Here is a 23,465-nt window from a genome sequence, read left to right on the forward strand (position 1 = left end):
GGGTGCTGGCTGCTTGAGCAATAGGCTAGGTGGAAGTTCCCAGGCGGGCAAAGCTCAGGGAGGAGGGGGCTGTGGCGCTTCTCCAAGAGTCCCAAGCAAGCAGGCACGGAGAAGCTCTTGTGTCGTCCTGTCCTGCAGCTCCAGCAGCAGCCCCGCTGGCCGATGATGTAATACCATCTTGGGATCTGGACTCCCGGCCACCAGGGAATGCGTGCCCCAGCCCAGTGGGAGGAGCACCAGCAGGAGCCCAAGCAGAGGCCACATCAACCTGCAAGATGGCCTGCAGGCCTGCGGGAGCAAACCCATCCTGTCAAGAGGAAGGGCCATGTGCCGGGCCAGCTCTGCTGCCCAGTCCTGAAGGGGCAAGAGCAGCCAGTGCTCAAGTGCCTCCAGCTCCCACTTTGGCTTTGGCACCCTGTGCCAAGGGAGCTGCGCTGCCCAGTGCTGAGCTGGAGCCCTCTTGGCCCTTGGCTCCGGAGCCAACTGGGGCAGGAGAGCCAGTGCCAGGTGGGGAGATGGAGCCATGCTCCAGCTTTCCTCCTCCTCCTCCTCTGCTCAGCAGCCAGGAAGAAGAAGCAGACGCCATTGCTGAAGAAGAGCCAGTAGACCCCTTGGCTGTGCTTCCAGGTCTTGAACAAGCAGCGTTCTGTGCTAAGCTGCAGTGGCTTCTGAGCTTGGCCCTGCTGCTCTGTGCCGTGGGAGCCCCAGCTGGGCTGCTCTCGCTGCTGGGAGCACTGACTCTGCTGCTCTGTGCCAGGACAGCACTAGGCTCTTGTGTCCAACCAGAGCCACACTCCAGCAGAGCTTCGGGGGGTGGTGCTGCTGGAGCAGCTGCCTGGAGTGCTGAGCGGGAGCCAGGTGCCAGCTGGGCTCCAGGTCTCAGCCCCAGACGACTAGCCATCGGTGCAGGGCTGCTAGTGTTTCTCATGCCAGCTCTGCTGCTGTTGCTCTTAGGAGGACCCACTGCGGTGCTTGCACTTCTAGGACTACTGACTCTGTTGCTCCGTGCAGTGAGAGCCTTGGGCTCCTGGGCCACATCCGTCCCATCTGCCTCCGTGGCTGCGGAGCACGGGGCTCAGGGAGCATCAGACTGGGGTACTGACAAGGAGCTGGCTTCTACCGGGGCCCCGGTCCCCGACCCCCGAGGACCAGCCTCCAGTGCAGACCTGGAGGTCTTTGTGACCGTCAGCATCTTCTTCTACCTGCTAGGAGCACCCTGGGTCGTGCTCTTTCTTGTTGTAGCACCGACGGTGGGGCTCTGTGTTGTGAGAGCTACAGCAGCTGTGGCACCATCACAGGCCTCTGCCAGCTTGCGAGTGATGCTCAGTGCTGATGGAGCAGCCGCCTCCAGGGCTGCCACGGAGCCACCTGTCAGCTCGGCTCCACCTCTCACTTCTGGAGAAACAGCCTCCGATGAGCAGCCACATGTCATTCTGCCCTTGGCTGCTATGCTATCTCTGGCCCAGACACCGGCTCTGGCCCTCTGTGTGGGAGGAGCACTCTTTGGGGTGCTCTATCTCTGGCGAGCGCCAGCCTCCAAATCCACATCATGGAGTGCTGCCATGGAGCCAGGCTCCACCAGGGCTTTGGAGCTCAGGCCAGGGGACACAGCAGAACGCAGGGGTGACGGGGAGTCGAGTTGCAGCTTGACCCCGGTGCTCCTTCTCCAGGACGCACGGGCATCCCCTGCGGAGATGGAGACGTCTTGCCTCTCGGCTGTGCTGCTCCAGGCTGAGGAGGCAGCAGTCTCCACGGCCGCCATGGAGACACCACACACCTTGGCTCTGCCTCTGAGTGCGCAGGCCACACTGGCTCCTGGGACTGAGCCAGAGCCTCCTGCCAACGTGGCTCTGATGCCCAGGGAAGAGAGGGCAGCTGCCAGCCTTCCTCACCTGCAGGCCTATTCCACCCTGGCCGTGGTGATGGACAAGGCTCCCTCTGCTTCTGGGGAATCTGAGCCGAAGGACACATCACTTCCTGCCCAAGAAGCTTGCCATCCTCCTAGTGCCACCAGACAGGGTGGGCGCAGCCAAGAGTTGCCTCCTGCCTTGGCTGCCCTTCCTCACCGTGTGTCAAAGCAGCTCACGGCAATGGATGTGGTAAGGGGCTGGGCTGGGCTGGAAGTAGTGGAGGCGGGCTTCCCATCCCCAATGCCACCCTGTTTCCTTGCCCCGGCACCCGTGCGTTCTTGCCCCAGCTTGAGCCCTACCATATCTAGCCATTCCTCAAGTGCAATCTCTCAAGACGACATGACACCCCACTCCACTCCCAGGAACTTTGCACAATCAAGCTCGGGGGCAGAAAGTCAGGCAGCCAGGACTTTGGGTCACCCTCTTGTGTGAGGAGCCCAGAGCAGCCCCAGCACTTAGAACGCACACCCCTGACATGAAGGGCACCTGCTGTGTTGCCACGCAGCCTAAGGGGCTGGCCATAGTTTGGGGTGGGTCCTATGCCAGCACTTATGCCAGAGAGAGACGTGCGCTAGCTAGGACAGGGCCCAAGCAAGGTCCTGCCTGGCCAAGCATGCTTCAGGAAGGACTGAGAATATCTGGCATACCACGGCCCTCCCTCTCCCACCCTTGTATCCTGGCAGTCCCTGAGGGCTTAGGTGTGCTGGGGGATGGCACAGCACACCCAGGTACTCCCACAGGGTGGGGGGCCTGCTCCCTGTTCTGAGCTCAGTCTTCTTGTGTGGGGGACAGGGATGCCACTGTGGTTTGTGACCGAGCCTGGTGGCCCTGGCCCTCTTCCCCAGGCACTGTTGGAGAAGGCAGAGCCCAACAACTGCCGGGGCTGCATCTGGTCCCAGAGGCACAAGAAGGGCAATGAAAACTTGGCCCCCACCATCCGGGCCATAGTCACCCAATTTAACAACGTGGCGTCCTGCGTGATCACCACCTGCCTGGGCGACCACAGCATGGAAGCCCCAGACAGGGCTCGCCGAGTCGAGTTTTGGATTGAGGTGGCCGCGGTATGCTACACCATGTGCTGGCACTTGCCATTTCTCTCACGGGCATCTGGGAATTGAGCTCAAAGCTCTCTGTGGAGCCCAGTCCCTCCCTGCCTAGCACATGCTTCCAGGGCCAGCCATCCCCAGCTCACTCACTGCCTATTCTTTGCACTGTCCTGCTCTCAGCTCCTGTGGGAGCCCAAATCCTGACTGGGTAGGCCTAGGGCCCTCTCCAAGCCCTGCCATTCCCAGCAACCCTCTCCTGTCCAGGACCAGAGGTGGCAGTAGTGCCAAGAAACACTCACACAATCTTCATCTTCAGGGTTGCCGAATCCTGAGGAACTTCTCCTCCCTCCATGCCATCATCTCTGCGCTGCAGAGTGCAGCCATCTTCCGACTCCACAACACATGGAGGCTGGTCTCCAGGTGAGCCCCTACCACAAAGGAGAAGCAGGCATCAAACTCACTGTGCTCCAGCCCCAAACATTCAGGCTATGGACTTTGGATGGCGCACTCCTGGCTAACCCCAACTTAGGCAATCCTGCTCAGGCCTCTGGAAGCTCATGTCTGTCTTCCTCGAAACACACACACACACACACACACACACACACACACACACACACACACACACACACTCCACTGTGTCCAGTAGAAGTAGAAAATGTAGCACTCTGCCAGCAAGAAGAACCTGCTCTTGCACCATGGGTCATTGGGGTTCAGCGAAATCATTTGTGGAGACGGGGGAGGCTTGATCCTCCACAAAATGGCGTCTAAACACTCTCAATTCTCACCTTCTCTCTGGCCTCCCTGCAGGATTTCCCTGGTAACACTCCACAAGCTGGAAGCCATCACTTCGCATGAAAACAACTACAGCAAGAGCAGAGACCTGCTGGTGAAGGTAGGAGACTAAGAGGAGAAGCCACAGGCCAGAGGCCCGAGGGGAGGGGCTCACGCAGGAATCAGTACTGTCCTGAAAGGCTTTGTTCAACATCACTTGGGCTTCTCGTTGGAGAGGAAGGCCAAAGAGGAATGTGTGAGGCATTCATGCAGGTCAGGACATGTGGAGGCCTAGGAGGCCTCTGGGGACGGGATGTTGCTAGGAGCCCAATGGGGTCCAGGCATGCACAGGATTGTCTGTTTGGGGGACTCCCAATTACCCAGAGCTCTAGCATTAGGCTTGGGACAACATGTGCTATAAGCCCAAGGGAAAATGGCTGCCTCTCCCCAAACCATGTACCCCACTCTCCAGATGCCTCCCACTGACTCCAGCCCAATGGTTTAGAGGCACTGTCCACAAGAGGACAGCTCTACCCTGCTTCCTGTGGGGCTTCTGAGGATTCAAGAGCATGGAGGACTCACTGGGCTTGGTTGCACACATCCAGACCCACTGTGTCCATCTGGAGCCACTGTGTGGCTCTCAGCTCATCTACACAGATGCTGCTCATGCTCACATCACAGCTGAGAGGTACCTAGCACATAGCTGCAGCTGTGAAGAACCTGAGAAATACTCCTGGACAACCACCACTATCTCCCTAAGAACAGAGAGAGGACAAGTGAGGATGGCTGGTCACAACTAGCCTGGCAGTCAAATCAGAAAGATGGACCCTCCAAAATGGGAAATGGAGTTGTATCTCAAATGGCAAAACAGTAGCCTCAAAGTGCCAGTGTCAAGGCCCACGCACAGTCGCCGAGTTCTGTAACTAGAAATGACTTGAGGAAACTAAGCCACCACCCTGTCATCTTTCATGACACTCTTGCCACTGCCTCCCAGAGAACAACCCCTTCCATACAACACTCATAGAAACTGACCTGGGCCCAAGGAATCTGCTCTCCAAGTTGCACAGAGGCAGACTTTCCTACCTGGGCCTTGAGGACAGGGTCAGCAGACAAAGGAAGTTTTCCCACTTCTCTGGAAACCTACCCTATTCAGCTGAGGAAAGCCAGGACTTTGAGGTCAGCAGGAAGGAGTCTGATATTGCATATTCCCTAACTGGACTCTGATCAGAGTCTCCTGCTCACTTCCTTGGCTGAATTTCAGGGCACTCGACAGGCCATTGCCGCTCTCACCACCTCTTGTTCTTCCTCCTCCTCCTGCTCCTCCTGCTCCTCCTCCTCCTTCCCAGGACTTCAGTTTTCTCCTACTCCTCAGAGACACATAGCACACAGGCTACACCACCAAGACTGGGTTTGGAGTTGCCCAGAGGGGACAAGAAATGAATAGGCAGAGTTCTGAGAAGTCCCTGGCCCTTCATGTCAATCGGCACAACATCTTTGCTGGCAACCAGCAGGCAGGAGAAGCTGAGTCTCCCCACAGACATAGGGACATTCTCCAGATTAGGAAGCAGACAGAGGAAGCCACGCCCCCCAGGGAAATGCCACAGCACTGGGGGGGGGGGGGGCAAGAACAGAGCCTAAGCTAGATTTCACCTGCCAGTTGGTAGGAGCTGGGGTACAGCCCACAAACCATGACACTCCCAAAACAAAGACAATGAAAGGGAAAATCTCGCACACGCAACAGTTCTGCTCAATTCTGGCAGGAGACCTGCAAGTTTACCACCAAGGAGAAGCGCCTCAAAGGAAGTCCCAAGTGGTTGCAAACTATGGTGAGTGACTGGGATCTGGGCCACTTTGCCTGAGAGAGAAGACATACAGCCTAACCTTCCTCTGTGCCCCTTTGACCTCAGTCCAAAGGGTACCCAGGTAGAGGGGTGATTTGCAGGCTTGAACACGCTCACCTCGCTGAGCTAGCTGGCAGTGTGGAAGGGGGAACTGGACTCAGCTGAACCAGGGCTTGGCAGAGTCTGCAGGCGGGGTTGGTAGGCAGGGATGGGCCTGTAATATTTGAATTCTGCCTGTGGGGCAGGGGAGATTTTGTCGGGGGGTGGAGGGGCAGTTTGGAGTGGCAGCAATGGGGAATGTGCTCTGCACAGACCATGTCGCCAGTGCCCCCAGGACACTATGCTCTGGGAGACCCTGTGGGGCTGAGGGCTGGCCGAGAAGCCTTCGGGGATGGTGAAGGACTGGGCCCTGGATCTTGACCATCACACACCCAATACTACAGGTGCAGACCAAGGGCGTTGTTCCTTACTTGGGCATATTTCTAACGGACCTCATAATGCTCCACAGTGCCTATGAGGACGGCCACGATGTGAGTAGCCAGGGCCTCGCTGGGATCCTTGAGCCGCAACTCGAAGTTCTCCCAGACTCTGAGCTCTGGCATTCCTGGCAACCCAAGGCCATGCTCTGAGCTCAGTCCTCTCCCCCTCTGACCAAGGGCTTCCAGGGCCTGCCTAACCACTGAGCTGTGTGTATGCACAGAGCCCAGCTGGGACTTCAAGTCCCTCCACAGGAGACCCTGGGGCACAACTGAAGCCAGGCTTTCCTAAAACAAGCAAGCCCTGTACCCGGAAAGGTCTTTCTACCTCAACACACAGTGTCTGTCCTCAGACAGTAGTGTCAGATACCACAGCACCTGAACTCGGGTTCATTCACCCTGTTCCCCAGCCTCCGCCAAAAGTTCGTCCTACTCGTGTGTGTGCACGTGGGATGCCCAGGCTACAGGAGGCCCTGAGCCCAGGTCCAAAATGGACAGGGGCCCCTTTCGAACTGCATTCATTCCCTTCTGTCTTCTAGGAAAGAACAAGGATGATGAAATTGCACAAGGTGAGCGGCAGCTGAACAGACAAGACAGGGAGGGTGGAGAGCACAGCTCTGCTCTGGAGGGGCCCAACCCACTGTGGCCAGCCCAAACCCCCCTAGCCCTAGCACTTGCCCTTGTGCTCTCCCTCACCAGGAGGATGCAATCATCCAGCAGTTGAAGCTGCTACAACACAGTTGCAGCTACTATAACATCCAAGTGGATGCCACTTTTCTTGCCTGGTTCAGGGGCCTGGAGCGGCTCAGTGAAGAGGCCAGGTGGGTTGGCAGACACTGCTCAAGGACAAGGGCTGGCTCTGGAGTGGGTGCTGGAGAGGCTGAGGTGTGCACCTGGGTGCAGGGGAGCCAACAAACTCCTTGGAGGGACTCAGGAGGGGGGGGTGGCCAGCAGGCTCTCAAGTCCAGGCCAACTATGGCAGTGGCATGAACAGGGCACTTGCTGACCTCAGCACCATGCCTTGTCTTAGCTACGAGCTCTCCTGTGCACTAGAGCCCCGCAAGCAGAGTAGCAATCCCAGCCTACCCAGACACAAGCTCTCAGGCAGCAAGAAGTAAGTGCATGGGCTGTGGGGGCAGGAGCCAGCAAGATGCTGGGCAGGGACTGGGGAGCCCCAGAGGCAGACGCTGACTTGTCCTTGCTGGGCTCAGAGGCAGCAGCTCTCTGGGACTCGCTGTGCTCCCCTTGCTTGTCTCTGCATCCATCCCTCCAACCCAAAGGGGGGTGGGGGGACCTTCGGGAAATGGGGATTGGAAGGATGCTACAAGGGAGCAGCAGGCAAGCAGGGTCGTGGGGAGCAGGGTCTGGGATGGTGTGGGGGAATTCCCTCCAGCAAGCCAGTCCTTCTCTGAATCCCCTTGCCCACAGCACTCACTTCCTTTTCAGTGCCGGCTCTCACTGCTCATATCAGGACCAGGCCCAGCCTGGCCCGAGCACAGGAAGCAGCAATCTGGACACAGCCGAAGGGCCCTCACACAGCAGTGCGCACTGCCCTGGCCAGGCCCCAACCCAACCACACGCCAGCCTCCGGGGAGAATCCTGTCCACACCAGGAACAGGCGACACCCCGCATCTCCACTCCAGTCCTACCTGGCCAACTAGAGGTACACGTAAGGAGACCTGAAAGTGCAAGCTGCTCGCCTACACAAACCCGTGTGGGCACATTCACCCACACAGACAGACACGCACGCATGCATGTACACACTGTTTGGAAGGCCCCAGACATCCTTCCAGTCTCGGGCACCCGTCGGGTTTCCACCCCTGTCCTGATGTGGTTGTTTCTGCAGATCGGGGCCTGTGCCTCCCTGCCATCTTCAGGGACTGCACGCAGACACGTGACATGCAGCAGCCCAGCCTCTTCTTTGGCCTGCAGCACACCTGAGCCCAGCACAGCCAGCAGCCAGAGCTGGGCCTTAGGAGTGGGAAGCAGCGGCTCCCCACAGAGACTAGTTACCCAGAGGCATGGGGGAGACTCCTGTGTCATCAAGGTGAGCCTGCCTGAGCACACAGGAAATGTGCACAGAGGCATCCTGCTGAGTGGGGCACAGGGGCATTCCGCTGATGTGATGTCTCCCACAAGCCAGTGCACAGCCCTGGGCCCTTCTCCATGTCCTTGCCCTTCCTTCCACAAGACAGATGACTTGGAGTGCACAGTAAGAAACCCGCCATGCTATGCTGGAGGCATTGGACAGTGCCTAGGGCCCCTGCTGACAGGGAGGAGGGAGGAATGATGCTCCCTCACCAGGCAAGAATAAGAGCACACTTGGGACCCTGAGGAGTCCTGAAGCAAGAACAAGGGATAAAGCACAGGAAGTCCTTGGCTGCCTAAGGCACAGTCCACACCTGACCTTCTTCACTTTCCTGAGAGGAAGAGCTATCTAGAGCCTGGAGTCGGGAACAGGGCCTTCCCAGGCAATCTAGTCCATTTCCCTTAGACAACTGGCTGTCTCTCTCACACAGGGAAGGAGCAGGGCTAGTAGGCTGCACAAAGAAATCCTGCGTGGCCAACCTACCAGAATCCACCTGGTGGCCTCACAACTAGTCAGGAGGGCAGGAGTCTGGCTGCTGACGACATGGAAACAGCACAATCTGTTTCCAAGTCAACTGGCCCAGCTTAGGAGAAGCCCCTTGCCTCTCCCAAGTGCTCAAGTGAGCAGGAGTCCTGGCTCAACTCTGCTGCCTCATGCTTCCTCATCAAGAGTCCATACCACTCCACCCTGCCAGTCCTCTCCAAGCTACAATGACACTAGCCATCTTTACCAACAGTTGGGAAGCTGTGTCTTCCTTTCTGCTCAGCTCAGAGCCTCAGGAAAGGGAGACAAGGATCCAGGTTGTATCCTCTACCACTACCTCCTCCAGAGCACAGCAGGCCGGCTGGTAGGAGGAACTGGGGCCCTGGATCTGGGCCTCCTCCCTCTCTTGAGTTTCCATGAGTGTGTCTGATGAGTCCTCTTGAAATGCACACTTGATTCCTTAGCCCAGAGGCAAAAGAAATAAAGGGGTTCAGGCTGACAGGTGCTCAGATGGCACACTACTGAGGAGAGTGGGCAAGGCCCATCCTCATGGGGGAGTCCTCTGCTGTGCACTGCAAGGCTTCCAGAGGATCCTTGGACACTGACTTGAGGGAAGACACACACACACACACACTGGACACTGCACCTGATGATTTCTCTGCTATTTGGATGCAGGTGACCAAGCAGGAGAAACTTAGTGACGACATCCTGGAGGCCACAGGGGAACACTGGCCGCGACAGCACAGGCCCAAAGACTTGGAGCTGGTACAGGACGCTTCTGAGGAACTGAGTGAGTCCCATGCAGACAGCCAGGAAGGGAAATGACAGGAGGGGATGCAGGTGGGGGTCATGGCTCATCCGAAGTGCTGGGGGCAGCGGCACAAGGGTGGCCTTTGGGCACGCTAAGCCCAAAGTGGGTACTGCATGCCCAGGGGTTCAGTACTGCCCCTCTTCTGCTGGATATGCCAGACCTTGCACAGTCCTGCCATGCCCTAACTTGCCTGGAGAGGGAGCCGCCCCACAGAGATACCTCAAGTCGGAGGGCAGTGCTTACAGCTGCCAGCGGACCAGCTGGCCGCTACCCTCACTATAATACACTTTTCCACATCATGCTCACATGGGAAACAGGGCTTCAGAAAAAAGAAATCACACAATGGAAAACAACTAGCCAAATCCCTTGATCTCTCTCAGCTGACCGGGGAAGAAAGATGCCCCGCCAGACCCCCAATAGCCAGTCTTATTCCACCAAACATCAGAGCAACAATCCATCCAGTGGCAGCCAACAGAAATACACTTGCATGACAAGATTTAGTGATGTGGACAGAGAATTCATAACAGAATCAAGCCCAGGTGCAGGCCCAGAATGAACTAGAGAGATCTCAGAGATCTCTGGAAAAGTTCAAACCACCTCTGTCACTGAGATTCACATCCCATTCAGTGCAGAGTACAAAATGTCTTAGGAGGAGGACAGACACATAGCCAGGTACAGACACAGAAACACACACAGACACACACGCAAAAATACAGACAAGGCACATCTCAGCCTCCTGAGTAGCTAGGATTACAGCATGAGCCACCATGCCCCAGTTACTGCCTTTTACTTTGCTGCTATGGTCTTGCTTGATTTTTCCCATCTGGACTGGTCACAGTCTTCCTATTTATGCCTTTCAGCTCAAATGAATGTGAAGACTGTGTCTGAGACCCCTGCGGGGCCTCTAGTTTTAGAAGATGAACATGATGATGACGATGCCTCTTCTCCAGTGATTGCTCCACATCCAGAGCACACAACGTCTATAGATACACCGACTGTGATTGAACCACTTCCTATCACTCCAACTCGGGCCGTGGCTACATCTCCCACTTCACCTACTGAGAATACCACCACTCCACCAGATCCATTGACCCGGCATATTGAGAAGCAGCAGAAGAAACCCAACATGTCTGATGAGGAGATCTTAGAGAAATTACAGAGCATAGTGAGTGTGGGTGATCCTAAGAAGAAGTATACGCGCTTTGAGAAGATTGGACACGGTGCTTTGGGAACTGTGTATACCGCCATGGATGTAGCCACAGGACAGGAGGTGGCCATTAAGCAGATGAATCTGCAGCAGCATCCGGAGAAAGGGCTGGTTATTAATGAGATCCTGGTCATGAGGGAAAACAAGAACCCAAATATTGCAAACTACTTGGACAATTACCTTGTAGGAGATGAGCTATGGGTTGTCATGGAATACTTGGCTGGAGGTCCCTTGTCAGATGTGGTGACAGAAATCTGTATGGATGAAGGACAGATTGCTGCTGTGTGCCGTGAGTGTCTGCAGGCCCTAGAGTTCCTACATTCGAATCAAGTCATTCACAGAGACATCAAGAGCGACAATATACTGTTGGGAATGGATGGCTCTGTCAAGTTAACCGATTTTGGATTCTGTGCACAGATAACTCCAGAACAGAGCAAAAGGAGCACCATGGTGGGAACGCCATATTGGATGGCACCCGAGGTGGTAACACGAAAGCCCTATGGACCCGAGGTTGACATCTGGTCCCTGGGCATCGTGGCTATTGAAATGATGGAAGGAGAGCCCCCATACTTCAATGAAAACCCTCTGAGGGCCTTGTGCCTCATTGCCACCAGTGGCACTCCAAAACTTCAGAACCCAGAGAAGGTGTCGCCTATCTTCCGGGACTTTTTAAACCGCTGTCTCGAGATGGATGTGGAAAAGAGAGGCTCAGCTAAAGAGCTCCTGCAGCATCCGTTCCTCGAGGTTGCCAAGCCCCTCTCCTGCCTCATCCCATTGATTGCTGCAGCAAGGGAGGCAACCAAGAACAAGCACTGAGATGCTGCCCACCCCAGGGTCGGGGACATTCTCCCACGCCCTGAATTCTTAGTGTAAGAACGCGCCTGCATCTTGGGATTACGTCACGTAGCAACACGTGCCTGCTTGCAAACATCCTACCACCTGGCCTCTACCCCGAGCAAACATCCTACCACCTGACTCCCTACCCCAAGCAGTTCCTATACCCCACCCCCTCCTGCCTCTCCTGAAGAGGCATATAAACCCCTGTGTGAAAAATAAAATCTGCGGCTTAATCAGGACGCTTGTCTTGCTGCCTTCTTCGTGTCTCCTGTCCCTTTCATTCCTCCCTCTAGGTTCTTGGCCCTAGTCGACGTCCCGCTGGATGGGACAAATGGTGCCCAACATGGGGCCTGGGAGCCAGCGAGGCTGAGGAACGCTGTCTTCCAGGAAAACTTGGATCCAAGTGATTGTGTGACCGGCTCGGAGCTACCCACCCAAGACATCAGTTTCGGTCAACGCTGAGCAGTGAAGACGGCGCAAGGTAAGTGACTGGCCATGGCACAGGTATCATCGTCACAGGAATTGCTCATCTCAGGTTTAAGAGGCCCTCAAGACACAAGGAACTCGCGTTAAAAGGAAAGATTTAAAGGCATTTTTTGATCATGGGGAAGAATTATATCCTTGGTTCCTCAAGGAGGGAACCATTAATGAGATTAACTGGCAGAGAGTTGGAGATTGTTTATTAAGAAGATTCATGTTTTTATAAGAATTTTCATGTAATGATTGCAATTGTGGTCACATAAGGAACATTTTCTGCTTCAAACTATAAATAGTGCACACTTGCACTTGGCCATGTACAGCGTAAATAGCCTTTACCAAATGTGTTTGACAAGGAATTGTTTTTAGGTGGCTGAAATGATCATTGATCTCAAAGATTGCTTTTATACAATTCCCCTACACCCTGATGATATTTTGTTGGTGGCTCAGGACAGGCCAGATCTACAAAATTGTTTTGTGGAACTTTCTAAAGCCTTTCTTAACCTTGGCTTGCAAGTAACTCCTGATAAAAGTCCAGTGACAAGATCCCTTGACCTATTTGGGTTTAAAATTGCAGCAGGAATTAGATTTAACACCTCACATTCAATTTCGTGTTGACTGCCTCCATACCCTTAATGATTTCCAAATCTTCTAGTAGATATTCAATGGCTCAGGCCTCATTTAAAATTGCCTAATAATATCCTTTTGCCCCTCAACGATATTCTGGGAGGAGTCCTGAAGCCTACCGCCCAAAATTTTTTCCTATGTCACAGTGGCATGGGTTCCCTTCTTGCCAGAAACCAACTCAGAGCCTTGGGGAGGCGATTGAATGTGAAAGAGAAACCAGAATGTGGGCAAGAGCTGAGTACACTCTAGACTTAGTTGATAGGACACCCGTGGACACAGGTAACTGGGGAGCAGAAGAGTCAGCAGTAGAGGCACGGCTAGTTGAGTGCTTGGGGCTCCCTGCACGGAGGGCCTCAGAATGCAGAGTGTTCAGGGGGCCTGAGCATAGTCCTGCCTCTGGTGCTCCTTGTTGGCAGGAGGACAGTGCTCGTGGGAGGTGCTGTGCATTCTGCAATGTTGGCTGTGCCTGGAGGTGATGATCCAGACAGCAGTGGGGGAAGTGGGGAATCCCCTGTGCTACCCCCAGGCAGAGCTGGCGTGACCTGGAGTCCCAACATCTTTCCTGGGCCACATACAAGAGATGGGAAGAGACTCAGTTCCCAGGCAGGGGTCCCGGGTCCTGAGCGCTCCTGGCATTGGACTGAGGGGATGGCGACATCTCGGCTCACGCCTCTGCCCTGCAGGAGCTTCTCACACATTTGGTGTGTGGCAGCCCACAACAGGACTGCTGACTATCTCACTGTCCCTCCTCCAGCAGAGCTGAGGATTCCTGAAGATGACAATGGGTTAGACATAAGCAAGTCCTTGGACCAATGGGATGTGGTCTTTCAGGAGAGGACCTCCCCACAGAGGAGGACCAAGAACAAGCGAGTCACCTTCACCCACCAAGAGAGGGGGCCAGACACTTAAGAAGGCCTCCCCTTGGACTGGGCTGGCCCAGGCCACCCCCTACCCTCCACTGACCTTCCAGCCTCAAAACACAATCTTTTCCACACAGTCCACTCCGCAGTGGCACCGTGGACCAAGCCAGGAGCCATCTTCCTTGGGTTCTAAATCCAGGATCCCATCAGATCTTTCCTAGCTGATCCCCGCTGAGCTACACATGCTTGTGGCACAATGTCCGGGCCACATGTTACTTTCGCTTGCCCTTCCATCCAGGATAACCTCACCATCCTTCCTAGAAAACCCTCCCCAGATGACAGAAGACGGTTACCACGCATTCCTTTCCTCACACAACAAATCTAGGATCCAAATGTGGATCTTTCAATCCACAAAGTTCTACTTCCACCAGAAGGAGGACTGATACTGGACATACCATCCAGCCCTCCAGGGACTCCCTCTCAGTGCCTGAAGTGTCCTCTGCACTTGACTGGAAAGGAACAGGGGCCATTTGTTTGAAGCACTGTGCATGCTGTCCTCCCTTGTCCTGCCTCTCTCCTCTCTACTGACTGGGATTTAGGTCAAAGAGCCCTTCCTGTCAGCCCCCAAATTCATGCCCTCACCAAGACACTCTAACCACTCTAGGTTGACTTCTTGTTGAGAGTCTGTCAGCTCTGCCTTTGCCTCCCTACATTTCTGCTATTCCTAACTTTGGCAGGGTGCACTAGATATTCCCAAGAGGGTTGATGGAGAAGCAAGTGCCAGCCGTCCAAACCTCCTAGAGGAAAGGTCTCTGCAACACTCCTGTCCTCACCCTCCATTCAGTGAACACAGTGCTTCCAGCACGGTGCCTTCACACAGGACTTTATACTCAACTCAGAGACAGCATCCTGGACCCAGGAGACCAAAAGAGATGTTCAGTGTTTCAATAGTGGCTGCCTTCACAGGACTGAACACAACCCGACCACAAAATAGTAGTCTTGACTACCGATGGGATAATGTAAAACAAAAAAAACAAAAAACCCAAAGGTGTTTCTACAAGACCCTGCTTATTGTGGTCTTCTTCCTGGATCCTGAGTGTGAATGAGAAGCATGCATGTGTGCTGTGAAACAGGAACTGCACAGGATGACACTGGACTTTAGGCAGGTGTAGGGAATGGAATGCACCATGCTTCTCTACCCCCTGAAGGGGGAGCATGTCCACCCTCTCTGAGCACCTAGAGTTTGCTTCACTTTCACTACACTGCATGTCTCAAGAAATCACAATTTCACACCTATTAGTATAGGAAGAAGGATTAAATCACAATTATACCGGGGAAACCAGCAGCAGCATCCTGAGGGCAGGCCAGGGAGGCGAGGGAATGTCAGAGTCCACAGTTGGTGGACTCCTCAAGGAGATGAGACTTAGTCACCACAGGAGGGCTTCGTGAGGGTAATGCTGCTACTGCTGCCTCTACTGCAGCTAAGGGACAGAGTTGAGGAATTGCTTCTTGCTCACTGTTGGTCAATGGGAAAACAGCTAGGCATGGAGGTTCAGTCCTGAAATTCTAGCTATTCTGAACAGGAAGATCTGAAAGTGGTGGTTCCTAGTGAAGACAGTCAGCAAGGTCCCTGAGACTAATCTCAGACTATATGACGACCAGAACTATCTCTAGGGCTCCAAGCGACAAAGACTGTCCTGGAGCATTAGAGCTCAGGTGAGTAACCAGGCCCCAAGTCATGCCCCTAAAACAACATACGAAGTCTGTGTGTGTGTGCGTGCGTGTGCGTGCGTCTGTGTGTGTGTGTGTGTGATTGAGTGTGAGTGCACGTGTGAAAGAAAGAGAAGAAGATGGACACAGAAAAGCACACAAAGGGAGAGATAGGAAAACAAAAGGTTTTGTGCCAGGGTTTTCTGTGCCACAGTGTCATAAAATGACCTTGGTCAGGGGACAATGGCCATACTTCAGAGATTTGTCAGTGACACGTTCTGGATTTCAAGAAAGACATAGTTCATACATGGAGTTCTTGTCTTAGTCCCCAGATACAACATGGCAGCTTCTTTCACATTGTGGTGCATGAGGAAAGACTAGCCATATAGTTGATAGTGCAGGGGAAATGTCAATGAGAACTCTCAATGCCCTGCAGAATATCAAATCTTGTCTGTGATGAGACAAAAATGGCAAAATGCAATGATTTGGGCAGACAAGGATCTCTGTTCCTTGCCCATTTGAATGAAAACAGGTGTACATCTAGACTTGTCAAGCATTGCCTCCACATCGCACCATATGAGAGATATACTGCTCCTCTTTTTTTGAGAAGACCCTGCTCAGTGCTCTCAACAAGGGATACACATCCACATTGGACACTGGGACACAGCCATGCTTAGAAGCTGCCTCTACAAGAATAAAAGAGCTCACTCAGCAGGGATCTGGATCAACCTGGGGGAATTATCCACACTGAGAATGTACAGCCATAGGCAAGCTGAGGGTATCAATGTGAAAGAAGATAACATTTCTGTAGCCACTTGGAAAGAAAGACCAAGGGCTGGATTTGAATATTCACAGAACTCTGCCTAGCCAGCTCTCCTTCCCAAGTGCAGCTGCTTTTTCCCTTCAACTCTGGACCTGGTATTGTCCTTGTGCTCATGTGCCTAACGCGAGTGCTCCACACTGGAAGGCAAAGCCCAACTGCATCCTTCAGGTGGTCCATTGGAGACCAGCCAGCTGCCTGGCTGGCTTTGAACCCTCTCCTGAAACTGCAGCCTCTACTGAGTAGCTAAGTTGACAGCAGTGGCTCACGGCCATGGGCGTTCTAGCATCTTGTTTCTGGAGCTGGTCTAGAGATCTAGAATCAGGGAAGGGTGAGTGAACAAGGAGAACAGCATGAGGTTGTTGAATGTCACAAACGCACGGCTCTTTGCACTAACAAAATGATCCTCCCCAAAGAGTTGAACATCACGCCTGAAGCCAGCTCCAGGCCTGCTAGGCCAGGCTGTCTTGAGATGGACAAGGGGTCCTGCTCACACACACACCCCACCACCAGCCAGAGAACTGCCTTGTCAGTGCCTCACTGACCAGGGGACTGAGGATGTGACAGACAAGGCAGAAGAGGGATGATCCGTGCTGTGCACACTCAGGTCCACACATTTCCCTGACTCATTAGTGCTGCAAAAGAGGAATGGCCCTTCAGCCCTAAGGCACCAAAGTCATGCATATCAAAGGAAGCACAAGAAGTAGTTGACCAATGGTGTCTACACAGTGTGTGAGAGAGCTTGCCTATGTTCCTGTGTGCTTGACATCTAGGCTGCCCTCTCATTGCCTCCATGCAAGAGGCCCATGTCCCCACACAAGCAGCTTCCTGTGCGTGGACAAGGAGAAGGCTCCCCATCCAGTCACCACATCAGGCCACGGTTGAGCTTCGGCCTAAGATCTCTCTTCGAGTTACAATCATAGCCAAGGAAGAAATGGAGGCAGGAAAGAAAACCAGGAAGGAACCAAGAGCAATGTGTCCAGGTAGGAGTCCAGGATAAATGAAGGCAGCTCGGATGAGGTCGGTCATTACAGGACACAGGGTCTGGGGATGGCCTGAGCTGCCCATGTGGCAACACAGCCTTTTTCTCAGCCACCCCGGTACAGAAACACACACACAGCAAGTGCCATCAGCTGTGCTCCCACACTGGGGCATGCCATAGCCAGGCCTCAACTTACTTGGCTTGAGAAGGCACTCATGGTGGCACTGATAGTACTGAGACAGAAAGGGGGACAATGAGAGTGACCCGCTTCGCTGAATCTCAGTCCTATTATTTCCTTTAGTCTCTTTTCTCTTTTCTGTTGGATGGAATTGGTGCATCTTTAAACCAGAGTCCGGTCCTGGGGACAGCCATGACTGTGTCAGATGGGTCATTAGGAGTTGTGAGTGGAGGCCAGCGGGAAGGAGACAGGAATCTGGAGGGCACAGAGTCACCCCAAATCACAAGTAACATCCCTTTTTATTTTTTATTTTTGGCCACTCCTAAGCTTGCACTGAGCCCTGTCCTTTCATTCTTTTTCTCAAGGTTGAGATCTACCACTTGAGCCTCAGCACCATTTTTGGCTTTTTTCTATGTATGTAGTACCGAGGAATCGAACCCGGGTCTTTGTGCACGGTAGGCAAACACTCTACCACTAGACCAAACTCCCGGCCCCACAAGTTCAATCTTCTGGGTAATGGAGCGCTCACACTGGGATTTACTTTTCAGAAATCAGGTGCAGTGTACGGCCTAGGTCCAAGGGAGGGCCGCTCAGAACTGGGCACCTAGAGGCTCCAGTGATTATGACCCCTAGCTCCATGGTTGTCTATAGAAAGGACATATAGGGCTCAATTCTGTGGGTTGTGGGAAGGCATGGACAGGTCGTAGGCCCCAGAGCATGTTCTGTGAGGCATGTTCTCAGTCATCTGCATCACTCTCTGGAGCAGAGGAGCACGTGGTCAACAACCAAGTAGCATTTTCTGAACCCTTCTACAGGACTAGAAGAGTTGGTGGAGTTACATTTGTTTCCATGTCCACATCTCCTAGCAAGTGTCCCCTGTCAAGGCAGTCCTTCAGAGATGTGTTGTCACTTTCTGACTTTGGTGAGACAAGGAATCAGGAGGCTGAAACCATGAGAGTTCTGGGAGTCTTTGGAGTGGTAAGAGTCACCCTCTCCAATCCAGGCTCACATCTGGATAGGGAAACGCAGTGTGCTTAAGACCCCACCTTGATAGATGTCCCTCATCCAGGAGCCTCTGCACCTAGCTCTACCAGGGGACAGGGGCTTTGTGTCACAATGCAAAGACAAGTGTGTGCAAATGCCCAAGGTCTTATCTCCACTTAAGTCTTTGTTTTTTGTTTTTTGGTTTTTTTTTTTTTGCCAGTCCTGGGCTTGAGCTCAGGGCCTGAGCACTGTCGTCCTTGGGTTTTTCTCAAGGCTAGAGCTCTACCACTTGAGCCTCAGCACCACTTCCGGCTTTTGTCTATGTATGTGGTACCGAGGAATCGAACTCGGGTCTTCATGCATGCTAGGCAAGCACTTTAACCACTAGGCCAAACTCCCGGCCCCTCCACTTAACTCTTTGGAAAAGCCCAAAATGCACCTGTAGCTCTAGTGGTATTGGAACAACAACGAGAATATATATTCAGGGAGAGCACCTATGCCCAGTACAGCACAGCGAGTGCACAAAGACCCAATCCCAAAGCTGGTGCACAAAGGAGCATGCCCTTATCTCCAATTAACTATTTGAAAAGGCCAAAATGGATCTGTAGCTCCACTCGTAGTCTTGAACAACAGGAACAAATATTCAGCACAGTTTCCAGACTGCGTACTGCATGGCCAATTTGCAATGGCCCAAGCACAAAGTCATGTGCTCTTATCTCCAGATAACTATTTGAAACTGGCCAAAATGGATCTCAACCTCCAGTGGTAATCTCAAACAAGAATCAGAAAAATCATTCAGAGACAGGGCCCAGGCTAAGTGCTGAGTAGCACATGCGCAAATGTGTGTGGGCAATAGAGCCTGCTCTTATCTCCAATTAAGTATTTGAAAAAAGGCCACCATGAATCTGTAGCTCAAGTGGTAGTCTTGAACATCCACAAGAACAAATATTCAGGGACAGCATCCAAGCCAGGTACTGCTTGGCACATGCACAAAGGTGCATGTACAAGGGCAAGCGCGCTTATCTCCAGCTCACTCTTTGAAATTGGCCAAAATGGATCTAGAGCTCAAGTGGTAGTCTAGAGCAACAACAAGAAAACATATTTAGGGACAGCACTCAGGCCCACTCCTGTCCAGCTTTGTGCAAAGGCTCTTGCAGAAAGCTGTGTGCTCTTATCTCCAATTAAGTATTTGAAGAAGGCCACAATGGATCCGTAGCTCAAGTGGTGGTCTTGAACAACAACAAGAACAGACATTCAGCACAGTTCCCAGACCCCGTACTGCATATTGTGTGCGCAAACGCGAGCACACCCATGTGTGTGCATAAAGGCGCGGGCTCTTATCTCCAATTAACTATCTGAAAAAGGCCAACATGGATCAGAAGCTCAAGGGGTAGTCTTGAACAACAGCAACATTCAGGGACAGCACCCAGACCCTCAACTGCCTGGGCTTTGTGTAAATGATCTTGAAGAAAGCTGTGTGCTCTTATCTCTAATTAAGTAGTTGAAGAAGGCCAAAATGCATAGAAAGCTCAAGTGGTAGTCTTCAACCACAACAAGAACAAACACTTGGCACAGTTCCCAGACCCTGTACCACAACAGCAATTATCTCCAGTTACCTGAAGGGACCCCTTTCTTGATTTCCCCCCAAATCCATCCCCTATAGGAATTTCTCATCTTCGTGATGAAGGAGTAGTTAAGGCTGGGGCTCTAAAAGCCCTGATAACAGCTCAGATTACAAGAGCAGTTAAACCAGGTGGAGTTACCAGAATTCCTCCCCCTTGACCTGCCAGGAAAATCCCTCCCTTCCCACTGTCTTCAGAGCAGTGCTCCAGAAGCCCACCAAGATGATAGGTCCGTTCAAACAGCAAACGTGTCAGTGGTTGCCCCAGCCATCACTCAAATATGTTGAATTCCACTGGCCACCTGTGTGTGGCCCAGCCCAACCACATGGCTGGTGGTCTAGAAAAGTAGCCTGCAAGATTAGGCGGGATCGCTCGCTCACTCACCTCTTAGAGACGGCCCTGACCGGTCAGTAAGATTCTCCATGCTAGGCGCGGAATAAAACTCTGTAAACTTCTGCTGTTGTGTCAGACTCGTTCCTTTGATCACGGACCCTAAGGTTGGGGGACTGGACCCTAACATTACCCATTGGAAAAAGGCCAAATCGATCTGCAGTGGTAGTCTTGAACAACAACAAGAACAAATATTCAGGGACAGCACCCAGCACGAACACTGCAAGGCTGTTTGCAAAGGCGCATATGTACTCTTATGTCCAATTAACTCTGTGAAAAAGGCCTTCATGTCGGGTGCCCAAAGGTGTATGCTCAAAGGCATGTGGGCGAATGCTTGCTTTTATCTCTAATTAACTCTCTGAAAAAGGCCAAAATAGATCTGCAGATCAGGTGCTAGTCTTGACGGCACCTGAGCCCAGCACTGCTATGGCATGCGCAAAAGCAGGTGCGGATAGGCACACGGGCAAAGGCGCGGGCTCTTCCCTCAAATTAACTATTTCAAAAAGACCAAAATGAATCTGTAGCTCAAGTGGTAGTCCTGAACAACAACAAGAAAAAATATTCAGGGACCGAACCCAGGCTTTGTACCATACGGCACCCACACAAAGGCCTGTGTGCAAATGTGGGTGGGTAAAGGTGCTCAGGCCAAGGTGGGACCTCGTATCTCCAATTAACTGTTTGAAATAGGCCAAAATGGATCTGGAGCTAAAGTGGGACTCTGACAACAAGAACAACTAAGTCCGTAACACTCCACCATGCCAGTCCTCTCTGAGCTACAGTGGACACTAGCCATCTTTACCAACAGTTGGGATGCTGTGTCTTCCTTACAGCTGCCAGTGGGCAAGATGGCCACAGCCCTCAGTACAACACACTTTTCTACATCTTGCTCACATGGGAGACAGGGCTTCAGAAACAAATCTCACACTGGAAAATGACTTGCTTAGCAGCCCCAAATCCCTTGATCTGTCTCCCCTGACCAAGGAAGAAAGATGCCCCTTCAGACCTCCAATATCCTATCCTACTCCACCAAACAGAGCAACAATCCATCAAGTGGCAGCCAACAGAAATACACTTGCGTGACAAGCTTTAGGGTTGTGGACAGAGGCTTCACAACAGAATCAAGTCCAGGTGAAGGCCCAGGATGAACTAGAGAGAACTCAGAGATCTCTGGAAAAGTTCAAACCATCTCTGTCACTGGATTCACATCACAGGTAGTGCTGAGTAGAAAATGCCTTAGGAGGATGACAGACACAAAGCCAAACACACAAACACAGAAACACACACAAACTCACACAGATGCACACACACAGACACACAGAAAGACACTCAGTAGCAGACATGGAAAGAGGGACATGGAGAGAGACAATCACATGGGCAGCAAAACGGAGAAAGAGACACAGGCAGAGGAACAGATCATGGATTTCAGGAGTACAAGGGAAATGTACATGGAGTCAGTTGTGTAGTTGTGGATGTGCAGTTGTCTTATTTATTTATTTATTTTTTTGCCATTCCTGGGCTTGAGCTCGGGGCCTGAGCACTGTCCTTGGACTTTCTCAAGGCTAGAGCTCTACGACTTGAGCCTTAGCACCACTTCCAGCTTTTTTTTTCTATGTATGTGGTACTGAGGAATCGAACCTGGGTCTTCGTGCATGCTAGGCAAGCACTCTACCACTAGGCCAACTCCCAGCCCATGTACTTGTCTTTTCTTTGATCTCAAGACCCACACGGGTGCTTGGATTCAATGATGAGCATTGATTGCCCGTGGTGTGTGAACCCATTATCTGCTTCTTGCAGTTTTCTTCTGTGTAGTGGCACGAGTTCCCATCTTGCCAGAAAATAAATCAGAGGCCCGGGGAGACTAATAAATGTGAAAAAGAAACCGGAATGTGGGCAAGTGTACACTCTACACTTAGGTGACATGACACTCGTGGACAGAGGTTAACTGGGGAGAAGAAGAGTCAGGAGTAGAGGCACAGCTTGTTGTGAGCTTGGGGTTCGAGAAATCTTGAATTGGAGAAGGGTGAGTGAACAAGGAGAACAGCATGAGGCTGTTGAAGGTCCCAAACCCATGGCTCACTGTGGCTTCTCCCTGACAAAATGATCCTCCCCAAAGAGTTGAATGAACATCAGGCCGGAAGCCTGGGGCTTGAACTCTAGGCCTGGGCACTGACCCTAAACTTCTCTGCTCAAAGCTAGCACTGTACTTGAGCCACAGCTCCCCTTCTGGCTTCTTCCATTAACTGGACGTACTTTCCCGCCCAGGTTGCCCTTGACTGGCTTTGAATCGTGATCCTCAGATCTCAGCCCGAATAGCTAGGATTACAGCTGTGAGCCACCAGTACCCAGAGTTCAGACCCCACTACCACCACCAGCAGCAGCAGCAGCAGCAAAATACCTAAATAACAAAACTTAAAAGGGGAAAAAAAACAAAACACCTAAGATAACAAAACTTAAAAAGGGGGAAATGTTGATTTGGGGCTCATAGTTGCTGATTCTGTCCTTGTGCTCTGGATCTCAAAGATGACAAAGTACAACACAGCTGGAGCACAAATGTCTTATCACCTCATGCTGGCATCAGATTTTAAGAAAGTCATTTGCCAAGTGCTGGTGGCTCACACCTGTAATTCTAGCTACTCAGGAGGCTGAAATCTGAAGATCCTAGTTCAAAGCCTGCCCAGGCACTAAAGTCTGAGAGACTCTTATCTCCAATTAACCACCAATTAACTGGAAGTGGTGCTGTGGTACAGCAATAGCCTTGAGTCGAAGAGCTCAGGGACAGCACCCAGGCCCAGAGTTCAAGCCCCATGACTGACAAGGAAAAAACAAAATCCAAAACCTGGTAACAAATAAAATTCTTGTATGGCTGGGCGCTGTACAGCTGTAATACTAGCTATACAAGAAGCTGAGCTCTAAAGATTGCAGTTAAAGCCAGCCCAGGCAGCAAATCAGTGAGACTCTTATTTTCAATTAACCCCAAGAAAACCACAAGTGGAGCTGTGGTAAAGCATTAGAACCTTGAGCAAAAGAAGTTCAGGGACAGTTTCCAGGGTTCAACCCCATGACCAACCCTGCCACCACCCAAAACAAATTGCTGTATGAAACCAGTAAGTTTCCAGGTAATTTGGAATATGTTGATGGATAACTGATGTAGCAGTCAGATTTTTCTTTTCTAATCAATGTGAACCAATAGAACAAGAGTTGTACATTAGCTGCAATGAGTTAAGTCTTTAGAAGACATTTGGTGTCAGGAAATGGGAGTCTAACAAAGCCTTAACAAGGGCAGAAGAATAGGCGGGGTCCTAACAATTAGTTTCAAAAAAATGGGATTATGTATATAATTAGCC

At 52.2% G+C, this 23,465-nt stretch overlaps 1 protein-coding gene across 1 annotated transcript; it reads left to right on the forward strand.

Moving 5' to 3' along the window:
- The first annotated feature begins 275 nt into the window (after nucleotides 1-275).
- Nucleotides 276-11,742, forward strand: LOC150065343 (uncharacterized). Its single transcript, XM_090329352.1, has 13 exons — nucleotides 276-2,099; nucleotides 2,756-2,971; nucleotides 3,273-3,376; nucleotides 3,764-3,848; nucleotides 5,488-5,553; nucleotides 6,012-6,098; nucleotides 6,584-6,613; nucleotides 6,744-6,865; nucleotides 7,075-7,158; nucleotides 7,491-7,713; nucleotides 7,891-8,091; nucleotides 9,292-9,406; nucleotides 10,288-11,742. The coding sequence occupies exons 1-13, from the start codon at nucleotides 276-278 to the stop codon at nucleotides 11,448-11,450; spliced, it is 4,320 nt and encodes a 1,439-aa protein (XP_090185478.1). The 3' UTR covers nucleotides 11,451-11,742.
- The last annotated feature ends 11,723 nt before the right edge of the window (nucleotides 11,743-23,465 follow it).

Source organism: Megascapheus bottae, chromosome 3 (assembly GCF_031878675.1).
Source record: "Megascapheus bottae isolate mThoBot1 chromosome 3, mThoBot2.hap1, whole genome shotgun sequence".
Lineage (NCBI taxonomy): Eukaryota > Metazoa > Chordata > Mammalia > Rodentia > Geomyidae > Megascapheus > Megascapheus bottae.